Genomic DNA, 26,089 nt, shown 5'->3' on the forward strand with positions numbered 1-26,089 from the left:
GACAGCTTCAAAAGTAACTGTTGTCTAGAAACGTCTTATTGGAAAACCTTTTGTTGTAGGGACGTTTTTTGAAAGACGTAATGTATATATTTGAAACGAAATGTATATATACATTTCGTTTTAAATATATACATTTCGTGTTTTAGAAACATCCCTACTGCAATGGGTTTTCCCAAAAAAACAATTTATTTTAAGTTTCCACCCTCGAAAAATTTCTTCTTTTTAATTTCCCACCTAGAAGTTTCAAACCATCATATCAATTGATTCGTTAACGTAAATGACGAAAATGTTCAGCGACTAGACCATTATTTCAGAAATTATAGCTTGTAAACTGAATTTTTCAAGAAAAGTTCTGATAATATTCTCAAGGCTGCCATTTCTTCTAGAGGCAAGATACGGACTTGAAACCTCAATATGTTTCAGTTCACAGCTCGATCTATGAAAAAACGTTTGTATTTGAAAGGGCTGTGACCAATATTTTAGGAGATATAATGATTATTGTGTAGAGATTCAATTTTTAGATTTAGATTCAACTGTGAGGTGAGTGAGAGTGTGATTGGAACTCACTTATTTGAAATTGAGTGCTGTACAAGGAGCGTTTACTCATAGTAATGGTAACATAAATGACAACTTACGAATATACAATTGCATTCACAAGAAATTGAAACATCACTTAAAAACAGTTCAAAATCCAATGATGTATGTAAACATCGTAAAGAATTAATCACTTCTTGTTGCTCGATTGAATTCGTCGAACAGACAGTCTCTCCGCAAAAATCACAAGTTTCCCCTAACCAAACAATATATCTATCATCATCGATTCCAGTATCAAGGCACTAATAATAATCAGCCTCCCTTTGTTGTGCAAGATCTGGAGCATCTAATGCCCATCCTGCAGCAACTCATCAACTTCTGGAGAAGAATCTCGACCGACTAATTGACCGCTTGGGGCTTTAGCGGATCAGCGTTTCGGTTCAAGTTTTTTTTTTCCGCTGCGACGGGATTACTAATTATTGAAGATGAACGCGGGCCGCTTAATCGTACAAAAAAAAAGAAAAATCCTCCTCGATGATGAAAGCCAGGCGTCCAATTAGAGTCGGATTATTCGCCGGTAGAGGCCGCTGTTGCGGCTGACTGTAAATAACGCGATTTGCATATTTTGCCGCCCACGCCGAGAGTGAAATCTGGCTCTCCTTTATTTATTGTCGGACGAGGAAACTCGACATTTTCGCGAGGAAGGCCTCGAGCTGGCGAACCGATCGGATTTGTCGTACGACTTGCGTGAACTTGGCCGATAAACACACATTTGAAGTTGAGGTGGGTGGACGCCAAAAGGTTGCGTATTGGTTTTGATATATACTAATATACCAAAGTATATCAGTAAATATACTGATATACCAGAGTATATTAGTATATGTGTATCTGACTCATTCAAGTCTTCATTTTCTCGCATCAGAATGTGAGAAAATGAAGACTTAAATGAGTCTCATTTTCACTTCGATGGCTTCGTTATTATGCAAATCTACCTCATTTCATGCAATCACGAATGATTCACAATGATCCAAATTGTACACTGTTTGGTGTTGTTTGGAGAAATGATTCTTCGAAAACAACCCAGTTAATGCAGAAACGGTAGTTTTTATGTGTTTCTATTGTAAGGTATTGTTCTCGACAGCAAGTGGTTTCAACAAAATTGCGCCATTTGCTACATTACTTATTCAGACTAATTTAGTGGCAAAAACCACTCTCTTGAAAATTCACAGCCTTAAACTTTAACGTCTTAAGTTATTTCATGGTTTATGCCAAAAATCTCATGATCGCTGAAGATGTAACATATATGAATTCGATTATTAGAAATGTCTTCGAAAGTATAGGTCCTCATAATAATGTAGAGGTTCTAAAATAGACTCCTGGGTACTCCTGTCTTTAGTGTTTGTGAGTTGTTCGTGTCTCATAAATGTGCGTAGCTTGATTGAATCTTATGCCAGAAAATATCATCAGAAAGCTGCTATCTGGACTGATGATTTGGTAGCTGACCCTGATGGGATTTATTCTTCTTAAGGTGCCTTCTCCATTAATGGGGGTTGGATATCACCATGGCCATCAATTTGGTCTTTTCTCTATATTTTCATACCAAACTCCTCACAAGCCCGGTGAACAGGGTTGAGGAGTCGTTGTAGTCCTACATCTGAGTCGTCGACCTCAACAGCATCCTCCTCGTATCTAAGGCATTTACTCAAAACTTTCTGGAGGTTCCAGTTGATATTTTCTGCCTGCTAATTGATGAAAAACGAGCTTTCCTATTTCGGAATGATTTGTGATGAGATCTTTCCATCCAAAACTTCACTTTCAGAATCCCTTCTAATTGCTAGAGAAAATCTAATTCCCCCATTGTAGGACTGCAGCGCTGCAACACGAAGAAAGCAAAAAAACTCCAGATGGCTAACTGCGTCTGTCGCGACGACATTCCGACCTGTTAAATCAGCGCCGCCCGACGCGAGCGCCTCTGTCGGCATTGAGAAAAACTAGGCGTAAAAACGTAATTGTTTCTTTCGACATTTCTTCCAACACAATAGCGTTCCTCTTTGTCCGTCGAGACCAAAAACGGAAAACGAATGCCTGCTTGTGTTTACCCAGTAATTAATTGGTGTTTGTTCGGAAAATAAACGAGGATGGTGTAATTATCTTGTGCAAATGGTTTCAAGTATGAATCTGTCGTTTTTACGCCGGCCGTTCCATTTTCTTTGGCCACAACGGTCTCTGGAAAAAACTCGCCACGGTCTAAGAATTTTCTCGGGTTTTTAGACTGTTTTTTCGTTATTAGATTTGTGTTGATGGTTACAGCCCGATGATCAATTCGTCTGCATTGTGGATTATCTCGAGCTGCAGCTTCCCATTCGGTTCCAGCAGATTTGAGTTCAATCCCAGTAGACCAAGCATTATTTGTCATTATTCCAGTGAGGAAGAACTCGGGGAGTTCCAAACTTCTCCTCGTTAATGTCTTGGTAGACTGCATTTCTTTAAAAGCTCCCAAAAGTATGGCATCCTCGTATGACAGAGCCATGTTTATTTGCTATTATGTTCAATGATGAAGAACTCGGGGAGTTCCAAACTTACCCTCATGGGGCCAACATTAGTGTTTTGGTAGACTTCTTTAAAAGCTCCCAGAAGTGTGTTTGTTGGGAATGTTTCGCCGAATATGGTTTTTTTTGTATCGTGTAGTTTGCGCAACTGACAGATTCTGCCAATGCGATGTCCATTTAGCCTTTTGCTTTTTGAAAAAGTATCTTTTCACGCTATAACCTAAGAAGAAAGTGTATTTCATCTCTTTACAAAGAAATTTCATTCTCCCATGGAAAAAGTGCTACATTTGCATTTTCACATAAAAAAAGTGTTGCTTCGAAATAACTGTTTCATGAAAAACTCAAAATAATTGGTTCGTAGAAAACTGTTGTAAAAATGAAAACAGTATCACCATAAAAAAAGTGTTTTTTCTTTCCACGTAGTAATTTTAGATTTTACGAGTGAAATAAGTGTTATTATGGAAAAGATTTATTTCAAACCAAGGGTACATTTGAATTAAATGTTGTCATGAGAAGGAGACACTTGGAAAAAGTAGTAGGTTTCTCTATGCTGATGAACTTTACAAGAATTCTTCGATTGAAATAAGTGTTACAATCAGGACAAGAGTTTTTATGCGTTTTACGAAAGAAGAAAGTATGGCCATGAAAAGGGTCGCTTCGAAAATGTGTTTTTCATGAAAATTTTTCTAAATATGGCAAAAGTGTCAACATAAGATAGGTGTTTTGTCGTCACAAGGAAACTTGGGATTCTACGATTGAAATAAGTGTTACAATGGATAAAAGTATTTTCTCGATACAATGGTACATTAGAAAGCTTCGTATTGATCTTAAGGGAAGTGTTATGATAAATAATCAATTTAAAAAAAGTATTTTCATGACAAAAGTGTTTGCTCTGTACTAATGAACTTTAATCTTTAATTAAAATAGGTGTGACTATGGAGAAAAGTATTTTTATTTAAATACATTTTCCAAATGAAAAAAGTGTATTGGAAAATTCGGATTATTGGAAAATCCGTTTTTGTCGCCAAGGTACCCTTAAAAGGCGTATCGACGTGTAGAAACCGAGTTTTTCCTTCGCCAAAGACGGTTTTCGACCAGCAGGCGGCTATCGGGCCCATCGCGCTGCCGCAACGGCCCGTTCTTACGACAGATTCGCGTGTTTACGGGCCAAGGCGAGAGCGTAAGGTTGACCGTTTCATAATTCTCGACAATTGTGTAAACGCGACTGCTCGCCTCGCCGATTTACGACGCTGAACTTCAAAACCGCGCGCGGGAGCGAGAGAGGGAGAAAAAAATCGCATCTGACCTGGATTCGAGAGAGCGATTGCGATCGCTCCCTCGCGTCGTTGGCCAACGTCGGACCTTTTTCGGGTCTGTGGGTGAAGTTCAGTCGATGATAAATTGTGCACGTCGATTGGGGGGGCCGAGAAGACCGCATGATAGTGAGGTTGCATTTCTTATGCGCCTAAAAACACTTCTACACTATAGATCGCAAAATAGGACTATCAGGAGAGAGTTAATTGTTCCCCCCTAAAGATTTTACTGAAAATAATGAATCAAAATTAAAAAAAAATTATTCCCCCTTAACCAAAAAATTGTGTAAAAACTTTCTCATTACGTGCTGTTGAGTTTTCGAGATATTGTTTTTGTTAATTTTGTTTCCTTGATTATTTGTTTTGAATTTAAATGTATCGTACTGTAGTAATTATGTAACGGGCAGAAAGTCACTTAGGAATCTTAGTTGAGTACTGTATTAAGTTAAGACGAATGGTCGAAAGCTTGGCTAAATTTAATTAAGAACTTAGATTCTTAAATTACTAACTGAGAATTTTAGTTAAGTTCTTCATTAAATTTATCCTAGTGGTCGAAAGCTTGGCTAAATTTAATAAAGAACTCAACTACAACTAACAATAGGAATTATGTATCGGGCAGAAAGTCACTTAGGAATCTTAGTTAACTTCTTTATTAAATTCAGCCTAATGATCGAAAGCTTGGCTAAATTCAATAAACAACTCAACTTAGATTCTTAAGTTACTAACTTAGAATCTGAGTTAATTTCTTCATTTAATTTAGCCTAATGATCAAAAGCTTGGCTAAATTTAATAAAGAACATAACTGAGATTCTTAAGTGACTTTCTAACCTATACACAATTCCTTTTGTTCAGTTACAAAGTCGATATTTCATTCCTTACAATAAAATTTATGTATCGCATTTTCGGGAATTAACAATCAATTAATTTTTGTAGAAAATTTCATAGAAAAAGCTCTAATAGTTTCCGAAATGTAAACTGTAAAACTTTCAGTAGAGGGTTAAATGTTATCCCCTAACAGTTTTATTGAAAATAATAATGAATCAATTTTTTTTTTATTCTGATTTATTTGAAACCCTTTGTTACTTCACTAACAGTAGCTCTGTCAAAACATTGTTAATCGAATAGATATAATGAACATATAACTGACTACTAAATGATAAATATGAAAAACTGTTTTTTTTTACGCTCATAAAGTACTTATCCCTCCTCTTTAAGTGTCCCCGCCTCATAAAATTGTCAAGAGGCAAGAAGAGGTGTTAATCACTTGGTCAAACCTCAATCTATAGTATCCACTAAGAGTAACACCTACTTCCGTTTTTCCAAGAAGGTTTTTTCGGTTCGAGTACTGATACTATTGGTTGTACCTGATAACAATGCAATGGTGATTTGCTGTGTAACCAACAACCAATAAAATCGTTAAAGGACAAAGACTCTTTGAGGAGTGTAGTCTTCCGACAATGGTCGTATTTCTTTGAAATAGAAGAGTATCGGCAGATAAAGTGTATTAAAGGATTCATACAATTTCGATGGAAAAAATTAGTATAAAATGGTAATGAGGAACAATGAAATTTCAAATGACACTAGGTGGTATGCAAAACACTTTTGAAACATTGGAATCCGTTTGAAAAATCATTAATTGTTTATATTTTTCGCACAACCAGAGTAAATACCACAAAAGATCTCAAACGATTAATTAGATCAATATAAAATGAATAATGATGTAAATTATCGTTTTGATCATAAAGAACTTCAAACAAATTTGGGTTCATTTATTCCATGCAATCATTGCAATCTGAAAAGTCCATAAGAAAAAAAATGTTTGATCTTTTACACTTTTTTGTACCATATTTAATTTCGTTACCTGATTGATTCTAATCTAACTAATACGGCCTATTCAACCTTTCAAACTAGCTTTGTTGCCCGTTTTATCAACATCGGCCTGGCAACAATGGTTACAGTTAGGTGGTCAGGCGTAGAGAACTGATTTTTTTTTTTATTAAGATTGGACAATGATCTTAAAAACATCGGTGTGTATCAAGCGGAAAACTATGGATTTGTCTCACGCCTCTCAGACCTTCGTTTTTTTGTCTATGGTAAAAATTGATTGGTTTTTCAGAAAGAAAAAGAGTTGAAAAAACTGTCAGGGTCGGGTTTTTCAACGAAAGTGAGGGTGACTTCAAAAGTCCCCAATTCAAGACCTTGTGGATTAAAACTGTTTCTTTGACAACACATTCAAGGAATAATGTCATTAATCATATAAAAAATTGATTTTATTCAAATATATTAGGTACTTATGCCTATGAAACCTTACTTATTCGCACTTACCATTAGCCTTAGAGATTAGACTCGTACTTTCGATTCTTTTGACCTGGGTTCGAATCTTCCGATATCAGATTTTTTTTCCATTTTTAACCGCATTTTCTATAATTTAAGATTAATAAACCATGGAGTAGAATTTGCTGTGTATTCACATTAGGCAATGTTGATAAAATGACGTAATTATAAGTATGTTTTCAAGCCTATTCCTAGAAACGTGTCTAATTCCCGATTTCACCGAAAGGTGAATCACTTGTTTCTCGCGTCTGAAAAAAACAAGAAAATTATTCCCATCCTTACGAACTATCACTTCTGTTGATTCAGAAAACGCCGTTAGATCCCACCAAATTACTAGATGAAGTGGCCTGGAAGCATTCCAAAACGCAAGAAATTAAATTCAGTTCCATTAACTGCGTCATTCTGGGCTATATTTATTTTTCTGGTGTTAAAATATCAGCAGATTCGATTCCATTCATCCAATGTTGATCCCAAATTGTTTACTACTAGTTTCACTCGGAATTTTCGATTTATAGAACCTGTTTGGAGAGACAGGTCGAAAATATTTTGGTATTGCGAACTAACTAGAAATATCTGAATTCAGCCTCAACATATATTCTCAGAATATAAAATTGAATGACGAGATGCAAGCGGTTATATTTGAAATCATCGTTATTGTTAGATGGGAATATGTCTGGAATGCCATTCTATAATTTCAAGGGGACAGATTTCTGACAGAATATAAATGAGATTACCCTACTTTATTTTCGACAATTTTCTCACATCCTTGCTAAATTTATATTTAAATTTAATTTTGTCATGTAGGTACCTACCGTCCGTATAGCTTTCGTTTTATCTGACTGTGTTGGATCAGTTTGCTCTCTTATATTTTTTAGTTATTTTGATTATATTTACCAACGGTCTTTTCACCTTGTTCCCTATGTATTGTGCATCAGGTATAAGGGAAAGAAGAAATATTACTGTAGACGGTACTAGATGAGAGGAAGATACTTAACAAAACCTAACTGGAATGGAATGGAAAGGAATGCTTTTAACGCAACAACAAAGGTAGAAAATATTCAACATTCCACGAATTTTTTCTCTAACTCTTTAATTGTTTTCTGTACAATTGTAGAACTATTATAATTAACTATTTAAAAATTAATTAAATAAACTAATTTCTCATTACATTAGGTACTATAAAAGAAGTTATATTGAAAAGGGTTTTATGTAAAATGAAATAACATAATTAATTTTTTAATATTTAAATTTTTATAATTTTTTCGTCAACTGCATGTTGACTTCATCAATTGCATATAGTTTTTATGCATACTGAGTACCTAGAGAAAACTTAGATAAACTATATTCATTTTTTCTGATTTTATTCAAGTTCTTTACATTAAATTTGCATTTAGATTTAAAGCGGAATAACTTTATTTCTGCAAAATTTATTCAACATGATTTCTACGAATTAATTAATTTCTTTGAGTATTGAGTAAGCATAATCAAATAATCATCATATAGTTGACGAAATATAAACTTTATTGCTGATGTATGAGAATTTTTTTGTGTTTTTATGCTTTAGACTCTAGAGATTGGAAATTCAATTTAAAGTTCAAGAAAATTTAGATAAACAATATTGCCCTTACTCATAAAAGCACTAGATTTCTGAAATTACTCACAAAGGTCTGAGAGAGTCATCCTAGAAAACATGTTCAAATTTTCATATAGATTTAAAGAGGTATAACTCTATTTCTGTCAAATTTATTCATAATAACGTTTTCGCCAACTACATCGTGATTTCTTCAAATGAATTTGGTTTCTCTGAGTACTGAGTAATAATACTCAATTAATCAGCATGTGGTTGTTGAAATATAATAGTATATTCTGAAACAAGTTGCAGAATGTGCTGCTATTCCAACAGGAATGCGAAATTCGAAAACGAGCGACGAAGGAGCGAGTTTTCGAACGCATGAGTGTTGGAATTGCCTTCTGCAACGAGTATTAGACGATATTTTCTCTGTTTCAGTCAAGTTTTGTGAAATATTGTCGAAATTCAATGAAAAAATCAGATTATATATACTAGTGACATTTATATTTTATCTTGGCAGTTGGTGTGACTGTTACGAAAATTGACAGATTACGGAATTTCAATTTGAATCGTACGTTTCGAATTTTAGAATAATTTATAATTACGCATTAAATTCGTGAATTATGTCTGACGAAATCGATTTAACATCTAAAGAATTAAAAAGAATTGCGAATAATGTCGCAAATCATTTCACTAAATCCAAATTATATCACATTGACAATTGACATGTGTTTAATTTTGATAGGATTGGATTGGATTGTCTACATAGACATGTAGACAACCACAAAACGAAAAATATAACTGAAAACAATGCTGTAATGAGTTCATTACAGCACTGTTTTCAGAACTGTAATGAACTCGTTACGATATCTACTGAAATAGAGAAACTATATTATTGAATAATAATTCAATAATATAATAACTGAAACTTATCAGTTCGTTCTTGAATCTCAGAAATGTTGTTCACAAATTCACAAAGACAATTCTTATTTCGGTATCTGTATATGTTAAGCATGTTAAGCTGTATTTGCTCTATGTACATCTGATGGGTTCGAGATCAAGATATTTCTCTTTTGCGGATGATACTGTCCTGATGTACTCAGGAAGATCTTTGGAGGAACTGGAATCGACTATCAATGCTGATCTGCTTTATTATTCTGACTGGCTGCGTTAAAACAGACTGAGCATAAATGTAGACAAGACTGTATATATGTGTATAAGGCAGAAGAACAAGCCATTCCATGAAATACAAGTCAAGTTTGATGATATTTCACTTGATCGTGTGAAACAGCACAAATATCTAGGGTTGTACCTATATTGATGAAAGATTGAATTGGGAAAAAGACATAGAACACATGATACGTAGGTTATCTCCTGTGGTGGATTCACTTAGAAGATGCTCATTTATGTTCAGTACACAACACAAAAAAATGATCTACCACAGCTTGATCTCCTCCAGACTGAGGTACCTCATTAATTGTTGGGGAAATGCATCAAATACATTATTAACAAGACTACAAGTGTTCCAAAATAGAACTATAAAGATATTATTGAACTATGGCATGTTAACAGCTACATCAATATTATATAAGGACACTAAACTTTTGGACATTCATAACCTAAAGAAATTGGAACAAGTTAAGCTGATTCATGGCATGACGAACAATTATATAAAGTCAAATTATAGATTTACACTAGTACAGGATGTGCATAGTCATAACACCCGAGATAGAAGTACCATCAGAAGTGAACTCTGGTTTACAAGGAAAGCCCAGGACTCCCCAATTTACCGAGCAATAGAAGCATTTAACCAAATACCACCAGAAATAAAGTATATAAGAACTAAAAAAAACTTTAATATTAAGCTTAAGTTGTACCTGAAAGATTTATTTTGTTTAGTTTAACTTTGTTGTTGTTTTGAATATTATATACTATTATTTTGTTGTATATTGTTAAATAGGCCTTGTCACCAGTACTTGTACTGTATTAGAGGTCAAGAACAAAGAAGTAAATAAATAAATAAATAAAATACGAGACTTTCTTGTGGAATAGCTATTGACTTGGAGCTCATCCCGAATTTTTTTCATGGTCTCTTCCACACAACGGTCGCTCTCGCTCCTGAAGCAGTAGAACGCCCTGTATATCATCTAGAATCGACAAAAATACCCCTAGTTTGCAGCTGGATTACCTGATAGAGGATGCATCCTCGTCGAAGTAGTCGAAGTTTGAAGTTTAATACGCGAGCCACACAACAGAAAATCGACCTGACGTTCCCTGTCGTTGATATTTTCGTGCAGGAAGTCTGTTCAGACATTCCCAAGGCCCCACTAGGGTACCAAATCGCGCGACCGTCTTCAAAGCTCGCCTCTACCTACCTACTCGAATCTGACCTGCACCGTCTGCCTGCCATACGTATTCACTCACACAGAAACGTACAAAAAAGGTTTCTTTGCCTGCTCGAAATCGACGATATTCGAAAACGCCACAGACGGAGAAAGCTCAGAACAGTACCGGCGGCTCGTACGCTGCACACAAGAAGGTAACGAGCACTGACCCGCCCGATCGACGGATCTGAGTACGTTGGAGTTTTTAACGTTTTCGTTCTGCGTGTACCGCGCGAGTGCCGCCTTCGCCTGATATTAGTGTAATGGGATTGTAGAACGTTATGGAAGAGGACTTTTTTGCGTATGCAGATTGGTATTGGCGTTTCTTGTATTTGAATAACTATATTCATAGTGGTATTTATGTGCTGAGCGTATTTAACAAGATGATGGAAATCGACCTTGATGATATTTTGGGCTCGTCTAGTAGCCAGACTAAGGAAGTTGAGGAAATTAAGGGAGTTGAGGAAATAAAGGAAGTTAAGGAAGTAGATGAGAATAATGAAGAGTAAGTTTTGTCCTTGAATCTTAGCTAGGAACCGTTTGATTTTTTTCAAAGTCTTTTATGTTTGCACCGATTTAATGTAGTCTTTATTAGAATTTTTGTAGAATTTGTTGAACCTAATATATTGCTAATTTTTTTCGATAGTTATTAAAGAGACGATAAACTAAAAATAATTTTGATAATTATATTAAATTGCCTTCTTCAAGTATAGAATTTTCAAACCTTTACAATTTAAGAATAATATAAATTTGCTCATTGCATTATATTCGGGAAATACTTTGTTGACGTAGTTTTATCAGAAAAATCAAAATAAATAATTTTTGCCAAACAGCTGGAGAAATTTTCTAGGCCTCAATTTTTAGCGTGGTAGCAAGTTTCTACTAATAGCATTTGTAATAGGTTTGACTAGGTATTTCTGGGGAAAAAATTGTTACACTACTGCTCTTTTTGAATATAAATGATAATTTTGAATTCCTCATTCAATTTGTGAGAAAAATTTTTTTTTCAACTTAGCACCTATCTCAACTAAAGGATTAAAATTAAAAATGATTAATGAAACCATAAGAATTATTTCTCAAATACGTAGAAGTCCAGAGTATCATGCAAAGCATCATTTACGTTAAGAATTACCTATCTCAGAAACTAATTTTGTTCGATGTATAAACTACAATATTTTAGGTACATAATCTACTGTTTGTCAGCTATTTATATATAGGGAGCTTGGCCTAGTAGTCAAGGCTACGTTCCTACTTATCCGTAGGTCGGTAGTTCGAACCCCTGTTCGGAAAAAACCTCGGATTCGCAGTGACTTTCTTCTGCCATTTTCAAATGATGAACTCTAATGAGCTTAATTTCCATGAAGTTTCTCACTAGCCTTCTGAGGAAATGTAGAAAAAGTCACATGTGCCTTTTTCGAGGAAATCTAGAGAAAACCATGATGTCATTTATTACAGCCTTGTTAGCTCTTTTTCACGTTAAAGAATTCTGAATTCTCTGAATCGATTAAAAAAAATTGCTATCATAAACCAACCATTCGCTGTGGGGTAATTAATTAGCAATGCTTGTCTAAATTGGTGAGTAGGCACAGCACCAAAGCCTACTCAGATCACCAAAGGTTATTCTAAGGATTACAAGCTCTAGGCTTCGGAGAAGGCTCAGTGGTACACTGAAATTATCGTACAAAACGCTATTATCGTACATGCGGTATCGTACATAGTACCGAGCAGCAAATTATCGTACAAAACGATAATTATCGTACGAACGGCAACGCTGAGGCTCACACAGGCTTAGGAGAGTCGGCGTAGAAAGCATAAACATAAAAACCTGAATGTTCTAGAAACTTTAGTTGTAAGGCGCATGTTCCAGTGCAGTGGACCAACCGACTCTTATTTCGTCAAAATGTTCTACCTGGTCTAACGTTTTCAAATAAAAATATCCTTTAGACTTGAAATAAGTATCAGGAGCTAACCTAGGTTGAGTTGAAATTTAGAATTTAGCCATGCAAGAGTTCTACGAAACTTTGATTGTCTGATGGTAGTTTGCAATCTTTGGTGGATCCAAAAATAAATTTAAATTATGCACAGAAATGATTTGATCGTGAAATAAGAAGACACCTAAGAGTCAGATTGGACTGAATATAGGTGAACATAGGATGCAACAGCATTTTCAATCAACCAAGAATTCACCAAAGAAGATCCTTTCGGAGATGTATCATGCAACCAACTCTCAACAGAGGAACTCTTCAATAACTCAACGATCCATGTGAAAAACTATAGGCCCTTTTCAACATCTGCGCCATATATCATCAGACTTTCACTTGGGGGGACTGTATCTTATTATAATGAAAAGCCACTGACTCATAATTGACCTTGAACAAGGACTAGAGAGCTTTCTCCTTCTCTGCCTTCAACAGACATTAGATTTTTTTCTCCTATTTCGAAAGCAACGCCGTTAGATGAATAGGTTATGAAACTCGTTCTCAGGCAGCTTGTGGTCTGAACAAATTTTCAATACTCTTCGTAGACTGCTTTCTGAATGGCCAAAGACCAAGTGGTTTTTTTTCGTGAGATCCTTTCGGTATGTTCAATCGAAATCTGACAAATTTTATTCAACTTATTTATATCTGACAAATTTATGAGAAAATATCTTTTTTTTTTAATTAGCACCTATCTCAACTAAAGAATGAAAATTAAAAAAAGGTTAGGCTAGATTAGAAATCTGAATATTGCTTCATCACCTCAATTCTAAAATAAATATCCTATATAATAGTTTGTATAGCATAGTCCTTCATCTACTTTAGAAGATTCGGCAACTATTCACTGATATCTATAAGATTATTTTCATACTAAAATGTTTTGAAGATATCCTTTAATGATATACCTATGTATGTTGTGATAATCTATGACATTATCAACAATTAATTCTTGGTGCTATGTTTCGTTCTTTCGTCTATTTCTTCATTAATAATGATTTATTTTATTTTTCTTCGATCAAAACTGATTTTAAAGTATTGTAACTCTCTCTTTTCACATCAAGATTCTATTTTTCATAGTTTACTCAACTTACAATAAGTTGAGGGGTCAAATTGACCAATTGAATCACCACTGAATATTCCTTGAAACGTACTACACATCAAACAGAATCCATGGCAATCTGCTCCATTTGGATTTATCATCCATCCGAACAGTGAAGTTGAAAATTCAAATAGCACCCCGGTAATCTTAATCCTTTTTAAATTTTAATCCTTTTTCGTTCGATGTTTCCATTTCCCATCACGTGAAAAAACTGGCGAAACACGTATGGAAAAACTATGTTATCTTTTGATACGGATTCAGATGAGATCTCGCTCCATTCTCCAAAGAAAACATTCGAAGTTTGCACCACGCGCACATGAATTTTTTATCTTTATCCCGCTAATGGAAAAATGAAATTCATTGAATTCGAAATAATCGATAATTGTAACATCGTATGCAATATTTCGAATACAAAATTACAAAGAATATTCCCATGATAGGTTATCTCCGTTTTTAGTTACCAAAAGGATATCCTCATGGTTCAGTATTGGGCCTTTGCCTTCAAATTGGATTTGCTCAGGTACAAGTTCCCTCCTATGTATTTGAATTGACAAAACATCTCCTTTTTGACCATCCCCAAGTGCTTCAAAAGTGTTGGGGTTGATCTGCCTCAGCTTTCCTACCCCTGAAGATATTTTACCTGAAAATGCGCCTTAATTGCTATTTTCGAAGAGAAAAGCATATTTCTCCTGTGACACTCTACTACCTGACTGTCCTCGCTTTGATATAACAAAAATAACATTACCTGTCTCCCTCTTAATGGTTAGGTTAGGTTAGGTTAACAACGAATATATAGATGAAGAACAATGGGGCTTATTTAACAATAATTTTTTTAGTTAATGTATTTCAGCTGGCCTAAAAGAACCTTTGATAACGCGAAACATCTGGGGGACGTTGATAATCGAGGCTGGGGAATCATTTTGGGGTAAATATTGTGTACCTGAAGGTTTTTTATTCACCTGGAGCTCTTCAGATAGCAGCCAGTTCTTCAATCGAAAAATTAGGTAACTGAATTTCTAACGATATTTTGTAGATATCAAAAGCAACTAAGCATCATCGATTCCAAAAATTATCTTTCAACGAAATAATGTTCTTCGTGACAAATCGTTGAAAACCATCAACCATAGTCAAATAGAACAAATGAACTCCCTTTACATTTTGCAATTTGCAGACGACACAACTCTGGTATCCCATGCAAAAACATTAAGAACTTGCACACAGAAGCTTCAAGATTTCCTTGATGAACTCTCCAACTGGTTCCGGAAATGGAGAATGAAGATTAATCCAGACAAGTCGCAGTTTATAATTTTCGACCACAAAATCTCTCCTTCATCACCAACTTTAAAGATTAATGGAAAAAGCATAAAACCTGTACCTGCAATCAAATACCTTGGAATGAACATTGATAGTAAATTGAACTTCAACCTACACACCGAGTTGATGAAGAGAAAAACAATATCAAGAGCCAAATATTTTTCCAAATTAGTTTACAGAAAGCAAGGCATTAACATCAAAAGTACATCAATAATATATAAAACAATCTGTAGACCTTTATTAGAATACGCACTCCAACGACTAATTAGCTTACTCTCCAAATCTGGCCCCAGTGATTTTTACAGACCTCAGAAGAATGATCCATAGAAAGAAATTAGGCTCTAATGAAGAAGTGATTGTCGAGAAGTGAAGCCTGTTTTGCAGGCAAAGACAAATACTTTTGCATTAAATGTATTGAAAAGTTAGAGGAGAATTGTACCACATGTTTTGACTTGGGTTTTACTGGGTATAGAAAGAAGTATCATCATTTGATCAAAATTCCACATTGCCAAACTTCCTCCAATGTTTTCGCAGCAAACACTTGTCGCACAAACAGTTATTTTCAAGCTATTGTCAGGCTATTAGGCATCGTATTTCTAAGAAACCCTTAAAGTCCCATTAGTCCACTTACCAATGGTCTTGTACCCATCCATCAATGCTAAGCGATGCCCCAACGGAGATCGAAATCTGAGCCAACCATCTTCCTGCATCCCTCATACCACGCCCATCAGGTAGAAAGGACCACTATCCATCTTCTTTCGAAAAAATTCCACCGGTTCCCCTCCCCTCGACACCCCGCATTTGTCAATAGACCAAAAATTTAAGGATCCTCCATTAGAAGGAACCCTCTAGTAGGCCTGTTTTGTGGGTCATTGTCCTCTCTATGTATATGCGTTGATGGTTGTTCCCGCTTCTGTCATAGTCAGCTGTTCGATAGAGGGGTTCTTATTTTGTAGGTGGTTGGTCTGCCAGAGGGGTATTAAGGACGGAAGAGTGGTATGGGTTTGTCTTGTAATTTTGTACCTACTTTCTGTGCTATGTTTTCGGGTTTGTTGATAGTTTCGAAGTTATCGACTTTGTTGACGACCAATGACGTTTTAGAATGGAACACAAAGATGCTTGTAGTTGTCTTAAATAAATTTGGGAACCTTAAAAGCTGTATCAACTTAGAAACTATTGTTTCTTTTATTGATTGTGTTTGAACTTTTAATGACTGATGCATTAGCTGAAGCCATGTGATATTCGCTGTAATATCCCATTATTTTAAGATTAAAATAAATAAAAAAAAAACTTTCGGTTGAAATAAATATACGAAATATATATTAAGCTTCCGCGTGAACTTGAACAGATCATCTGTTACGTAATATATTTTGAAGAAATGTTATTTTATTGTTCAGTTTTATGAACTTTAAATATGTAGATTTTATATTTTATTACTCGCTCTTATCTTTAAATGTTCGATGAAGGTATTCACAGGTAGCCGATTTTAAGACTTTGGCTATATAAAACTCATCAATTTTAAGAGATAAAAGTGATAAAGTCTAATCAATTAAGGCATCCACTTCGTAGTTATTTTATATATGAACAGTTTTGGGAAATAACAGAAAAGAAATGAATTATAAAAAACAGTTGCGGTAACACTTTATTTTTCAAAGATTCTTCACATTCATTTTAATAAATCTATATCGTAAAGCAAAAGAATTCAGTCCTTCAGTTTTATTGAAATGTTACTCTTTTTCTTAATTCTTCAAATCTTCCTGAATAATTCAATGATTATATTGAGCACACAAAAAGTGTATATTTTCAATTCGGATAAATATGTTTCAAAATCCAGTAAAGTAAAACTTAAAGAGGCTACTAAAATGCGTTATTAGGTACTAAGTGAAGTTCTCTGATATAAACAATTAAATCTATTATACGAAAAAGCTTATATTTTCATTATTGTCATCTTTCGTAAATACTATTTTGATGTAAAAGGTAAACTTATTCATTCATTTTATTTATTTATTCCTTCATTTACTCAATTTGACATAAAAATTACTTCATTATATTCTATTTCATTGTAAAGATAACTTTTAGTCATTATGTTTTTACTAAAGTATAGCAATCTGTTCTGGTTGAAACATAATATTGATTTGAATGTTCTAAGTTGACCTTTCTATAAGGAAAATGAATAAATTCATTCTCTCAGAATAACTAGCATATATTTATGTAGAAATAAGTGCATTGAAAAGAAAATGTTTGGAGTTTTTGAGCTTCTAGCAGCCTGAATAAAATTTCTTCTCAAATTAAATACATATTGTTCTTGAAAGTCTAGTTGATGAGGACAATATTTTTCTTTTTGTCAATCCACTAACATTCATTTGAGGAATGAAGATCAGCCATAAATGCCACCATTTTGTTAACCAAAGCATATTTTCAACAGGAATCAATTCCTTCCTTAATTCCCTTCAATCTCCACTCTATCTTAAACGTCAAATAAATACATATTAAAAACTAACGGGCCTAGGACACCACCTTGGGGATCCCCACTTGCGTGTTCGATCTACATTTGTGCATTCGTCTAAATTCGGCTCTGTCCGGCCAAACTCGGCACAGTGAACGCACATAATGGGGGTCAATATACCGCCCACCCTCTAAGTTCTTTCCAGTCCCGTTGTTGATGAACCGGGGGGTTGAACACACACACAGAAGGCTCCCCTCTCTACCCCTCCCCACTCCGGCCCAGACCGCGAGCTATGATTCATGTGTCTGGTGTATACAAAGTGTTCCAGACGATGTCCCGATGATGGTATCTCTGCGCGGCCAACTCGAGACTCCGAGTTGGTCCAAGACCCCGTGGCTGGTCCTCCGGGGGTGGATAAACTTCGTTTTCTCGGAATTGATATGAATGTCGGTCGACGTTGCCTGATGGTCTGGTGTACACACCTCCGGGGGTATTAGAGGCTAGATATGCTAGGTTTTTCTTTGTTGTCTGGGTTTTGTGGAGTTCGGTGAATGCGGTGTATCCGTTTAATTTTGTCTTTGTTACGATTTATGTATTTGTTTATTTCGGCTGTTTATTTTTGATTAGACGTTTTCGAGGTATACAGGGTGTTCTACCAGCTTTATGACGAACGTCGAGAGATGATAGCTGAACTCATTCTGAATATTTTTTTCTCTAATTCTGTGGTTATTCCGTTCATTCTTCCACATCTGGTAGAACAAAATCGTGCGAGAATATATCAGAAACGCACAGTTTCCATGGTTATATTTTATTATTATATGTTGGTACTCCGAACTTTCCGCCACGGCTTTATCTGTCAATTCATCAATTTGCCTCAAAAAATCAGTTCTGCCAACCAACATTTTTCAATGCAAAAATCACTAAATGATATTTATGGAAATATTTCATTAATTTCAATAAAAATGCAATGAATTAGAGAAAATAATTTATAACACCCGTACAGAAGGCTCATTCTACCACTCGTTCATTCAAAAACTCGCCACTTCGTGGCTCATTTTTGAATTCTGAACTCGTGGAAGGATATCAATGCCTTCTGCACTTGTATTATAAATAAATATTCCAATGAGCTATTAGATCCTATTCGTTTTCGTTCAGAACTTACAAGAATGAGCAACAAAATTTTTTCGTAAATGCAGCAAATGTTTTATTTGCTCAAAAATAAAAATTGTTCGATTTATCCACCTTCGGCTTGAACCATAGAGTAATGAACAGAGATAGAGGAAGTATACGCAATTTTTACATGTCCCCAACATGGTTAGATTACGTTGTCAGATTGTGATATATTTTCAAATCCACAATTTGTCTATATCGTTATGAATGTATATATTGAATGAAATATATTTATTTGAGTGATTCATGATTGAATTGGCTACTTTGAATATTTTGAATCCGATATTTTTCCTAATTGTCGAATTAAAAATGAGCAGAATATTTATTGTTTTCTGTATCCACCTACTGAAATCCAAGGTTTGGCAACTTTTGCTCTTCTAGTGTAATCGGTTGTTTCACATCCTTTGGCGCACTTAAAGTTTGTTTTCTGAATTTCTGATGTATTTAGGTATTTATTTCAATATATTTTGAGTTAATATGAAACGTTGATTCACTATGGCCATAAGAAGTGCGTTCTTTGTGAAGAAACTCACGAATTGAGTGAAATCTCGTATCACTGATATGTTTTCATTTCCGCGCGCTTCATGTCAAATTTGAAAGTTCATGTTGGGGACAAAATTTGCTTACTGAAAATGACATATGCTCCATCTATCTATGTTTATTACTCTAAGGCCCATATCGACGAACTGTATATTACTTTACTCGACCAGATTTTGGCCGTTTCTCATTTTATTAGTGTATCCCAAAATCTGTTGTATTTGTTGATGTGATGGGATTTCAATATTATAGACAATCTGCTTCATATCTCCTTATTCGTTTCCCAAAGCAATTTGTTCCAAAAAAGTCATAAATTGTCTTGTATCAGGTCATTCCATATTTCTACGGCATGTCAAAAGCCAGGACATTTTGATTTGTGTACTTTCATCAATATTTTCGATTGAAAATCCAAATACTAATTCTTTCTTTTTTTTACAGGTGAGTTGATGCCCGGAAACCTAATTTGTGTAGTGTAGACCAAAGCTTCAACAGTAGGATAGTTACCATAGTAGTTAGATATATCAGTTTGAGAATTTGAGGAACGGTAAGAAATATTTTTTTCCATTAGAAAAAGATCGAAAACCTTTCAAACTCAATTTAGTTCTATTATTGTATCGACATTTTACAACTTCAATTAATCATTGTACGTTCGTTTCGATGTTTAGAACAAAGACCATAGAATTCCTTCATATCGAATAATATTGTGAGGCACGTACCATTAGTGAAACAAGGAAAAAGCCCCGTCAGAAGGAGCTTTACAAAACAAGCTCGATTCAATCCGATTCAGACAACTTATATTTGATGAGCTGAAACGACGAATCTCAATTAGGATCCTGTTCCGAGTAACTGAACCTTTCAAGGTCTCAATAGAAAGGACATTCTATAGATAGGCTGGAACTATTACCCATTACGATGATACAAATTCGATTCGATGAATTCATCTGTCTATATGAGATTTATTAAGAGCAACGGCTGGGAAATATTCTTTGTTCTCAGAATAATTCATCGGTTTCGTCGAAATTCTGATTCATAATTTATGTGCAGAGGTTGGTGCTTCGGGATTTTCAAGTGGAAATAAGCAGCGCTCTTTAGGGTAGCAAATAAATTTTTGACATTTTCGAAGATCAGCTTTCCAAAAAAAAAAAAAAAAACATAGAAGACACATGAATATATTGCCACATTATTCAATGAATTCGAAAACAAAGTCTTTACAGATGAATCTCAGCTGATTTCGTATGGATTATCATTCATTTATGTTAGTAAATGGGCATTCTTGTGGTTTATAATAGAAGATTTAATAGATTTAATTCAGATTTAGATTTAATAATTTTAGCGTTCATTCAATGGACCCGAATAAGACCAATACAATAATATCGTTAAAATTGGCAATATAGGGGAAATGAATAAAGACTGAAAATATCGGCCGATAACGACAATTATGCAACATGGCATAATGGGAGCGCTCTGTCGATAAGACAGGAAACGCTACAAACGTCAACTGCTCCGTTCTTCTTCCGCCGGCGGCGTCTTTGGTCCGGCAGTGTCGCCAACCTAACGCTTTTTCCACCGTCTGAGCGCGGATCGAATTGCGTTTTTTTTTTCTTTCGGTCGTCGCGTGGAAGGAAATGCAATTTGCGAGGCTCGCAGTCTAGCTGTGTTTTCGCTCGCTGAATTAATAATTTGGCTGGGATGGCGAGAGGACTGCCGGAAAAACGGCGGCTGCTTCCTCTACCACCACCCTCCTGCCGCCCGTGATTACCCTTCGTAAGGGGCGAAGGTATTTGCCGCGTTCTCGGATCTTGTCGCTTTTTGGAAGATGGAACGACTGGCGGAATTCGGCTATTTTAAATCGCGTATTTGCCGATTCGATTTGCCGGGTAAATTACGCAGATTTTGCTCGGCAACTTCGCTTGAAGGTTTTCGTTTTCCGTTTTTTTATCTTGTCGTGTATGGCCGCTTTAGCTCTACAACATCGAATCATATTTGTCTAAACGGTTTATGTTCGAATGCTCAGATGGCTGAGAGATCATTCTCTAAATTAAACTGCATTGAATATACTTGAATATGTTATTCTGTAGAGATATTATATAGGGTTAAATGTCAACTAATATTTTCATACTAAAGTTTTTCAAACTTAATTTCATATTCTCGAAATGAATGATTGTAGAGTCAATTAACTATTATTAACATTTCAACTTTTCCAAGATTAGCCAAACTCATTCCCGTTTTTTCAAATTGGCACCCCAAGTGGGGCACCAATAAATTTGTATTTATCTAGTACAAAACTCAGATAGGTATCACTTTTATTTAATTCAGGCAATGATATTTTACGACTTATTTTCAATATTTTAAATGCAACACTAGATATATTTTGGTTTTTTTCGGTTCGCCGTAGCATCTTTTGATTTCTGTAGCAACTTCGTCATTCCTATCTCAAGCGGTAATTGATTGATTCAAGTCTTTTTGGATGCAAAACATAGCTTCAAAAGCATTCATTACTTCGGTAATTTGAATCGAAGAAAATTGAAACAGTCATCAAATGTAACGATACATTAATGATCGGATAGGTCCTTCTGCTTATCCTTTCTGAGATTTTCTACCCACAGCTCAATTACTAATTGCAATTTATTGAAAATATACTCTGCATTATCTTTTAAAAAATAAAACAAACAAATGAAATATAAAATGAGCCCGCATATTATAAGTTGCAAGGCTTTTATGATATTTTGGAACAAAAGCTTGAACCCTTCTACCGATTTGTGTCTTTCTGACCATCCTGCCAGTGGGAAGGGAGGTTGTAACCAATGACCATGCGTTATAAGCATGCTCATTGGACTATCTACCTACTTCAGGTACCTAATTCATACCAACCCGACGTCCTAGTAAGTGCTCGGCCACGGCGTTTGCTACAACACCACCAGATCTCATTCGCCTAGACCTCCGAACCTCTCTATCGCGAATCTCATAACCCGCCGAGGCCGAAAAAAAATAAAAAGTCCCATCTGCGCCCTCCTTGGGTCAAACCGTCGATCCTCCAGATGCCGGTTACGTTTCGACTCACCATTACGTCACGCGGGACGTAACATTGACGTTCGGCCAAGAAGCAAAAACTACTTCACAATGAAATTTCTCAATCGGCGGCGCTGATAGAAAGTGAAACGTGTGAAATCGCATCAGTCCTAGGCCGGCCACGCTACAGTCCCGACGTTCTGTACGGTGCAGAACGAGTTCCTACCATTTTGATCGCCCCACGGTTGAATCGCCGAGCGAACCCTCCTCTCTCTGTCAGTGATCAGTATTCAGTCGACTAGTGGAAGTTCAGGCCTGTGGTTGTGCGTCGTGTTTGTGAGAGTGTACAAGAGAGTGCGCGGCAGTTGGCCGTGAAGAACGGTTCACACATGTGTCGCGTTGTGCCTCTTTCTGCACGTGTTTTGGTGCGCACAGCTGCTACCGTCTTGTGTTTGTTGTGAGAGGACGTAGACCCCGTCTTTCTAGCTTGGATACACCGTGTGGCCTTTTGGATTACCGAACTATGAAGGCCGTGGTGCTGAGGAGGTGAGTCCCGGACGCTTTGACAGGTGTCACCCGCACTTTCTAATTCGGACGTGAGCGCAATACCCCGTTTGCGAAATACGCGAAACACTCCGCCTTGCCAAATAAGTGTCCCAACTCGGTCTAGGTTGTTTCGGTTTCGAAATCATCGCTGTCGAAAAAGATGTGAAGTGGTATCTTCGTCCTCGAGGCTCTTTCGAGCTTGCCAACGAATCGATGATGACAATGGGAACGGGAATCCCCTTCTTGAAGGGTGAGATTGGGGTTTGTACGTAACTCTGTTGTTATAGCAACGCTTCGTCCGTCTATTCACTTGGGCTTCCAGGCACCCCTAGCTAGACAAAGGAATGAGGTCTACGCGACGTATTTTGTATGCTACCCCTATACCCAACGGTGGTGGTAGTAGTGGAAACTTGAAACCGTAAGTGCTTTGGAAAAACGGAAAAATTGGTGCGCCAATTGGGAAAACAACTTGGTTTTCTATCGGCTGAGAGGCTTATCGATTGCCTGAGCACTTTATAACGGCCAAAAGTAAAGGCCTAAGTGCTAAATTGTGATATACATTCGCACGACGCGAAAAGCTACTTATAATTGCTTTTTATGCAGAGTGAGTTTTAAGTATGGTACGCCTCATTTATCTCGGAAACGAATAGAACTATGTTCATAGATTTGGTTGTGTAGGAATCCTGTGATGAATAGATATTATGGTGGTATTTACATTTTTGTCAGATGTTAGGTATTTCAGAAGGATCACCCTGTACATTTTTGGCCTTTTGAACTCCTTCAGAAATTCTGAATACTTTCCATGTAATGCTCCCTATATGTAGGTATCTGAATGCCGTCATTTCAGAGTTATAGCTGTATATACGATGTATTCGCCGGAGTTCAAATATTCAGATGTCTAGATGGCGTCTATACTTTTAACTCGCTCTGTATATGCATTTCATAAATTAACCAACTGCCACAACAAACGAGATACAAAAATAAAACAATAATCCAAAAGTCACAGAACAAAACTAAAATTCTTTACAATAACTGAAAGAAGGACAAAATGAAATATGAATACAGAACTCTGTTTTCTTGTCTTTTTATTGGTGGTTTTAGATTTCACCAAATCTATAATCAAATCAGAAGGAAGGGTATCGTATTGCTATTGCAGAATGTGAAATTAGTCATTCTTGAAAATGTTTTCGATAACTGATTGAGCTGTTATATCATCGTACGCTTGCAATAGGCATTTCATACGTTTTATTGAACTAAATTTTCTCACGGTTTTCTCAATTCGTCTTCAGTTAAGCTGAACATTTGAGAAATTAATCCCAACAATATTATTAAATTGCTCCAACTCTTTCATGGTGGAATGATAAGGTTATTTCTGGTATGGGAGAAGAACACGTTCATTGATAGTTCACTGCTTTCGTAATAAAACTGTTTGGTCTTCTTTGACGTACAATTTGTGGGACTGCTGATACTTTCGCTATTTCTCTGGCGTCGATAAGAATTCTCTCAAACCTCTAATAGGATGAATGAATAAAATCTAAACAAAACAATGAAAAGTGCAAATACTGCAAGAATACTGCAAATACTGCAAGAATACTGCAATGTAAAATTTCTTTAGCATTAAGAAACAGTGTCAAACTGTGTAATTCCTGATGCAATTTATCTGCTAGATATTCAAAAACCTTTTCGGGGGGTCCCCCAGGAAATGCAAGAAAAATTTTTCCCATGACAATTGGCGCATTTTTCCTTAATAATTCTCATGCGACTCGTTGACATGTGAAACGGAAACATATTTCGCGGAATGCCTTTTCATCGAATCGTATAGCGTATAGTTAGTTATCCAATGAGTCACGTTTACCAACATCCAGGTCTTGAGAATCGAGAGGAATTCTGGCCTGATGGATTCACGGAAAACGGTTGCGTCATCGAGTCGCTCGACTGAAGGAAATATGAATTATTTTAATCAGAGTTAATTACGATCGTGCTCTCTTAATGAGTTCGTTGAAATCTAGAGGCTCACGATCGTAACGTAAGACGATCTGATCGTATGGTTTGTTTTATCCCATCGAAAGTTATTGACGAATGTTCTTACTTGCTCGAATTTATCGGATAATGCTCTATTTTGCCTTCAAAGAGAACTGTTGATCATAAAACATTCATATTCGTGATTTCCTAGGGTTAATAACTCACTAAGATTTATTTTTTAGTTTTATTCTCTCATCATCTACATCTCCTTTACTTCTATCTTTACCTTTCGTAATGGATTATTATTTGTTTTGTACATCATATCGCAATATACGCAAATAATTTGATTTTGACGTTTTATCCAGTCTTTTACCTCCTAAAAGTAATAATTTCTGCCGTTGTAAAATGGAACAATCAGAGGCCACTATTTCGTTCAAATAAGTGCTCTCTTAACCTCTTTTCTCCTGATTAAATTTTCGATTATCCACAGCACTTTGCAAGTTGTCATCTACGAGTTATTCTCGAAACTTTAGCCAAAAGTTCATAAAACATATTAGTTCCTTGATCATACAACCTTAATTGATATTTATTTCCTAGGAAAATGGCAATACAATGGAATCGTTAAGGTTGCATGCAAACTTTGTTAAGACGTCTTTTCGATTGAATTGCTCAACCAAGATAATAAAGACAAAAATAATTAACGAAGGTCATTTAATATAAAAACATCTCTTATATAGAATTAACAGAGTTATAAAATTTCCTCAGCAACAAATAGTATTGAAATCATCTACATAGACAACAACTTACTATTTTCCATTAAAAAACCAAGTTCACAGGCGAAGGTGTTACGCAACGTTAGGTTCGTGGGCCGACGGAATACCCTTCTCGTCTTCCGCGGCTTCCCAGAACCGTCCTGTATCCTGTGACACGGTTATCGTTTCCGTTTTCACGTATATCCTCCCTGGCGTGTATCCTTCGATTGTCTGCTACATCGTCGATTCTCATGTTGATATTTTTCGTCTTATCGGCGCTATACACTCTTGATTTCGGTGCTCTGATGGGAATGCCGTTTTATTTCGTTTTATCATTTCCGGTTTGAGGTTACGTATGCCGGTTGTAGGAAGGAATATTAAGTGCTTACGGTATGGGCGAATGAACTTTGACGATGTTTTTCTTGCTCGTGGCGGCGTTTCAAGGTGGGACTGTGGGATGTAATGAGTTTTAACGATGGGAGGGAACATAATATGTTGACGGTTTATCGGAAGTGGTTTTGGGTTTTGCTAGATTGAATTTCGGACAAAGCTGGCTATGGAAGATGCCTTCAATTAGTTCTTCAATCATTGATC

The 26,089-nt window shown here is 35.9% G+C and overlaps 1 protein-coding gene across 3 annotated transcripts in view; it reads left to right on the plus strand.

Moving 5' to 3' along the window:
• The window catches only part of LOC123682145 (protein gustavus), a 123,918-nt gene that overhangs the window by 79,791 nt on the left and 18,038 nt on the right, over positions 1-26,089 (plus strand). The window contains exon 1 of one of the 3 annotated variants that reach the window (XM_045620582.1): positions 22,401-22,781. The exons of 1 other annotated variant lie outside the window; for it this stretch is intronic. In XM_045620582.1, coding sequence (XP_045476538.1) covers positions 22,759-22,781 — 23 coding nt within the window. In that variant the 5' untranslated portion in view covers positions 22,401-22,758. Of the gene's footprint in view, positions 1-22,400; positions 22,782-23,110; positions 23,200-26,089 lie in introns of those variants that run through there. One more of the 3 variants, XM_045620581.1, reaches the window with a different exon arrangement.

Source organism: Harmonia axyridis, chromosome 6, assembly GCF_914767665.1.
Source record: "Harmonia axyridis chromosome 6, icHarAxyr1.1, whole genome shotgun sequence".
Classification (NCBI taxonomy): domain Eukaryota; kingdom Metazoa; phylum Arthropoda; class Insecta; order Coleoptera; family Coccinellidae; genus Harmonia; species Harmonia axyridis.